Source organism: Trichoderma harzianum (genome assembly GCF_003025095.1).
Source record: "Trichoderma harzianum CBS 226.95 unplaced genomic scaffold M431scaffold_197, whole genome shotgun sequence".
Taxonomy (NCBI): domain Eukaryota; kingdom Fungi; phylum Ascomycota; class Sordariomycetes; order Hypocreales; family Hypocreaceae; genus Trichoderma; species Trichoderma harzianum.
In genome coordinates this window covers 1-4,761 of record NW_020209445.1, presented here as the reverse complement: position 1 = coordinate 4,761, position 4,761 = coordinate 1, and the positions used below count along the sequence as shown (strand labels likewise).

The 4,761-nt window shown below is 43.6% G+C and overlaps 4 protein-coding genes across 4 annotated transcripts; 3 read left to right on the top strand and 1 right to left on the bottom strand.

The window, feature by feature from the left end:
• Positions 1-1,108: 1,108 nt before the first annotated feature.
• Positions 1,109-1,354, bottom strand: M431DRAFT_102736 (hypothetical protein; the record flags this gene model as incomplete). Its single annotated transcript, XM_024911479.1, has 1 exon — positions 1,109-1,354. A coding segment is annotated over one exon (246 nt), but the record flags the coding sequence as incomplete, so codon positions are not given.
• Positions 1,355-1,490: 136 nt separating this feature from the next.
• Positions 1,491-2,663, top strand: M431DRAFT_526181 (hypothetical protein; the record flags this gene model as incomplete). The annotated part of the gene is made up of 2 exons (XM_024920672.1): positions 1,491-1,503; positions 2,119-2,663. The coding sequence occupies 2 exons, from the start codon at positions 1,491-1,493 to the stop codon at positions 2,661-2,663; spliced, it is 558 nt and encodes a 185-aa protein (XP_024766948.1).
• Positions 2,664-2,889: 226 nt separating this feature from the next.
• Positions 2,890-3,733, top strand: M431DRAFT_22035 (hypothetical protein; the record flags this gene model as incomplete). Its single annotated transcript, XM_024913566.1, has 3 exons — positions 2,890-3,260; positions 3,336-3,576; positions 3,684-3,733. The coding sequence occupies exons 1-3, from the start codon at positions 3,096-3,098 to the stop codon at positions 3,731-3,733; spliced, it is 456 nt and encodes a 151-aa protein (XP_024766947.1). The 5' UTR covers positions 2,890-3,095.
• Positions 3,703-4,555, top strand: M431DRAFT_514446 (hypothetical protein). Its single transcript, XM_024920237.1, has one exon. The coding sequence runs from the start codon at positions 3,847-3,849 to the stop codon at positions 4,453-4,455; it is 609 nt and encodes a 202-aa protein (XP_024766946.1). The 5' UTR covers positions 3,703-3,846; the 3' UTR covers positions 4,456-4,555.
• Positions 4,556-4,761: the final 206 nt, after the last annotated feature.

Sequence of the window (4,761 nt, the reverse complement as noted above, 5' to 3'; positions counted from 1 at the left end):
CGTCAAACAGCTGTTCTAACCCCCAAGGGCACTGTAACGTTCCCTGTAACGTCTTTCCACAGGCCTTGTCAGCAGCGGAGGTCCGATGCGATCTAGCTTGCTAACCCAAGCCGGAATCGAACCCTAGGCCACTGGCTGTATGCGATTATCGTGTAACGATTCCATCAAACCGTTGAGCCAAACAGGGCAAAAGATTAGGCCAATAATCGCAATTGTAGCAATTACTGTGATGGAACCAGCTATTTATAAGGGATCAGCCTGTTACGGAAGACCAGATCGTAACAACTAAGGCTAACTCCTGCCTTATCCTAAGGAGCCTATATAGGGCTATGCTAAATTGCCTAGAAACTACTTTTATAAGTAATTACGAGGGTAGCCTAAGTCCTAGGCTATAAAGATATACTAGGAAATAAAAAAGCCGACTAACTAGTAAAGGAGGGTTTAGAACTCCCTTACTACTTAAGAAACTACTTTACTATTACCTTTATTAAAAGGTAGGTAAAAAAAAAACGTAGGGAAATACAGGACGACAACTGGAATAATAACTACCTAGAGTTATATAAGACCAATAGATGGGGCCTTTATAAAGCCCCCTCTATACCCCTAGAACTATATTTCCTATACCTAATCCTACATAGGCTACTAGCTAAAAAGTCTAAACACGGGGACTTTATAAAATATTATAAAAGATTTAGATACGACGCTAGGCCCACCTGTAAATACGGGGAGCTAAGGATATAAAGATACTTTATAAAGTATTATATAATAGCCCCTTTCCTCCCTAACGTATTGGAGAAGGAAGCGCGCTTTAGAACTACTTATATTTAATACCTCCTCGGCGACAGGGGGTATAAGGATTTTCAGAAATTAGTGGAGGAGATAAGCCCATACGGCCCCCCCCCTACAGAAACAAATACATAAAACAGATTAATACTTCCTTATTTCCTTTATTACATTAAAACATAGCGAACGCCTAATCTAAACTCGGCGGCTCCTACCGTCCTAGTGCCTAGATAAGGACTTATATAACTAGCTTACTTAGTGGACGTTAATAATAAAACAAACAAACAAACAAACAAACAAACAAACTCCGTTCTTGTAAACATGTTTATTTCTCTCTAAGTCGAAGTATACAACATGAGGACAAAATGACTATAGACTTACCTCCTGGCGGTAACCCAAATAGGTCTTTCTTTGCTTCTATAGTCTCATTTCCGGAAATTGGACCAGTTGCTTTTCTTGATACGGATAGCTTGTTGTTTACATGATAATACAGCAGCGCTCCAACTTCAGCGCCAAAAATCTGACGAAACGTAGCAACGTCATATTCATTCAGCGCATGGCCTCGTCCGTAGCGTCAACCAGACACTAATTCCTCGGCATGTTTCACGGGTACATTGTAGGAAAAGTGAAGGACATTAGTGAGGTATTCACGGACGGCTGTCGGTTTTGCATCATCCGCAGGTATACGTAAACGGTTTGGATCCAGCATGTCGAATGAAGGTATAGGTTGTTTTGCAGACATAATTACGAGAAGAAACAAGAAATAGTCAAATACAGCGAACGGGCAACTAAATTAACATGTGAGTGCTGCCAAGCCGGTTCAGTAATGCCGGATCTCGGAGATTGATGCCTTTTCAAGCAAACTGAGAATCCTACCAAGGAGAACAAGAAATACCTTAATGCTCAATAGTGCTAACTCTTTTTGGAGAAATATTAGTAATATAGAATAACCTCTGAACAACTAAGCCAACCAAATCAAGCTAAAAGGATGAATCCTGTTGTTGGTTTCTCTCTCACATAAAGTTGACTGGCATCCTCCTGTATAGTTATTAAGCCATATATTAAGCGGCGGAGGCCTTTTAACTATATTATAAAGGTTATAGTACCCCGCCTTCTTCCATTTCATTTTCTCCCTTCCATCTTCAAGCCAAGTAAGCTATGTTTCGGATAGCCCATACTTCTAATCATATGCCAATAAAAACAGATCCGATCAAGGACTGCGGATTTTCTCACCTTTCCTTTCTTGACACATCACATAAATGGCCATCTGTCTCTCACCTTGAAAATTTAATTTGCAAAGTTATAGCCAAAAGTCGCGCACTATGAGCAACCTAGTGCCAGACACAGTACGACAACAACACGTAATCCATCCTCAATATTTCTTCGCAATTTCACTTTTTTTCCTCCATGGATACTATAATTTCGTACGGCTGGATGGTTGGTTTCACGGAGCCATAAACCTTCTCAAAGAAACCATAACGATCATTATCCTTGGCCCATTTTGCTTCAGTAATTATGACGCAAGCCGTGACAAGAAGCGTGATATTGCGGAACGTAATGTGCGGCAAGCTACCCACGCGGCAAACATCACTGCAGTGGTCTTTATTACGATTCGATTAATTTGGAATTTTTCTGTGCTGGCGACGCACAATAACGGTATAAGCGACAACGCGAATGCGTTTGAGATTATGAATAATGGATTTTGGCTTGTCCCGCTTATGACAATCGCGTTCTTTATTCGGCTCTGCTCGTTAAAGCCCGACACTGGTGAGCTCCAATTTCTTAAATATATTTTGAGGTATCCATGGCGATTCATCTCGCCGACAAGACAGAACGAAACGTTCAGTGGTGGAAATAAGCGTCAGGAAAGAAGGTCGTAAAGTACTGTGAGAACGTATCTACGCTACGGTGGACTACCTTCAGAGCTCAGTATTAGTATGCCAATGCGCAGAGAAATAGCAATGAATTGAAACCTATTATTAATACAGAATCCTGGAAATAATATTAGTTTCTGTCTTAAAGAGCAGGTCTTTATGGTATTACTAAGCATAAATATTCACTCAAATGACTTGTTCCTCACGGAACGAGTTCTCTCGTCACCACACAGCTATTACTAACCCTTTTGCACTCCACGACGTGACTGCTCTGCTGTGGCAGTTTATACGGAAACCTTTTTTTTTGCACTAAATTCTGCTACTTCTTCTTCAAATTTCTCGGTATCTTACATTACATATTTGCTGCAGCAGGCAGTGAGCTCTTCTCCTGCTGCATCCTGTGGCTATGTCCATACCCTTCACTTACCAGAACTCGACATGTTCATCACACTGAAAACGTCCAAAAACCAAGATGCCATCGGTATGGAACAGGTTGCATCAAGAAATGCAGACTCTTCGGCTGCTGGAGGAGCCAGTGAGATCCGCGAAAATCATGCCGTCCCGATTAGGAGATCAGCTTGTTTGGCCTGCAAGATCAAAAAGGTACGCATTTGCATTCGCAGCTGTGCTGTTATTAATGAGCGCGGCTGGATGTGTGCTGATATGAAATGGTCAAAGGTCCGGTGTACAGGCCAGCGTCAACGTTGTGACCGGTGTCGCAGTCGCGCTATACGGTGCATTATGCCAACACTTCAGAAGAAAGTTATCCGCAAAGCAGGGTTGCTGGATGGTTTGACTCAAGGAGCAACAAGATCACCTACAGATCAGAGTGTTGAGGCGAAGAGATTGCAAGAAGACGCGACGATTAATCAGCCGCTTACTGCGGAGCAAACAATGACTGGAGTACAGGATACTGCAGGTAAGTATATTGACTCGGGGCATTATCAACACGGAACCTAACATGTATATCTTTGAACGCGCCGAAGCGCCAGGCTCGGCGACGCCTTTGCATACCACTGATTGTAGTGCTGACTTCGGACGTGTCTGCGCTGCTCCGACTTCTAGTTCGTTGCTAAAATCACCTCTGCAGTCTACGGGATTAACGCCTTTGACGCGACAAGTCACCCCGCCAATTCAAGAATCCGGCGGCGTTCCAGACTCTTTTTGCAGCTATAAGACCTGCTGCTGTATGGAGAATAGCGTCACTGTGTTGCAACGTTTAGAAGACGACGAATTCCATATCACCGAACTCTCGATCGAGGGGGTGGTCCAGCTGCAGAAATGGGTTATGTTTCAATGTTGTTTAGCCCTGGACTGTCCGATATGCTGTTTGCTCCCTCGAGTACAGGCCCTCATTGTCGTCATTTGCGACCGTCTTACCGAAATATTTGAGTGTCTCTGTAAAAGACTCCACAACTCAGCTGCAGGACTCAATGAGCTTGAAAGTCTCGAGAGCCAACCTCTCCCTTCAACATCAATCGTTACAGGTAGTTCGTCAACCAATCGTCACTCACAGCTATATTGTAGCTCAACTCGAGGACCGGCAGAGCTAGCATCATGCAATTCTGCCATTTTCTCTAATATTCACGGGGAGAATTACATACCCCAAGAGCAGCTGCACATGATGCGAGGTCTATTGAATCTGCAGATAGAACATTTTCGAAGCTTGCTGAAACGCGTAAATGGCGTGAGTCAAGTCTCAGGGAGTGAAGCGCGCCAGGCAAAAGTGAAAACAATGATGGCAAGGTTGGATATAGCGGATACTAAGATAAACCATGTTCTCTCTCTAGTGTTATAACTGATCCGCGTGTAGCCATGCTGGACCTATGGGATGGGGTTTGTTTGTTTGTTTGTTTTATTATTAACGTCCACTAAGTAAGCTAGTTACATAAGTCCTCATCTGGGCACTAGGACGGTAGGAGCCGCCGAGTTCAGATCGGGCGTTCGCTACGTTTCAATGTGACAAAGGAAATGGGGAAGTATCAATCTGTTTTACGTGTCTGTTTCTGTAGGGGGGGGGCCGTATGGGCTTGTCTCCTCCACTAGTTTCTGGAAATCCTTGTACCCCCCGTCACCGAGGAGGTATTGGATATGGGTGGTTCCG

What these genes read in the sequence shown, in the direction of transcription:
- M431DRAFT_514446 (XM_024920237.1), top strand. Translation starts at nt 3,847, where the DNA reads ATGGAGAATAGCGTCACTGTGTTGCAACGTTTAGAAGACGACGAATTC.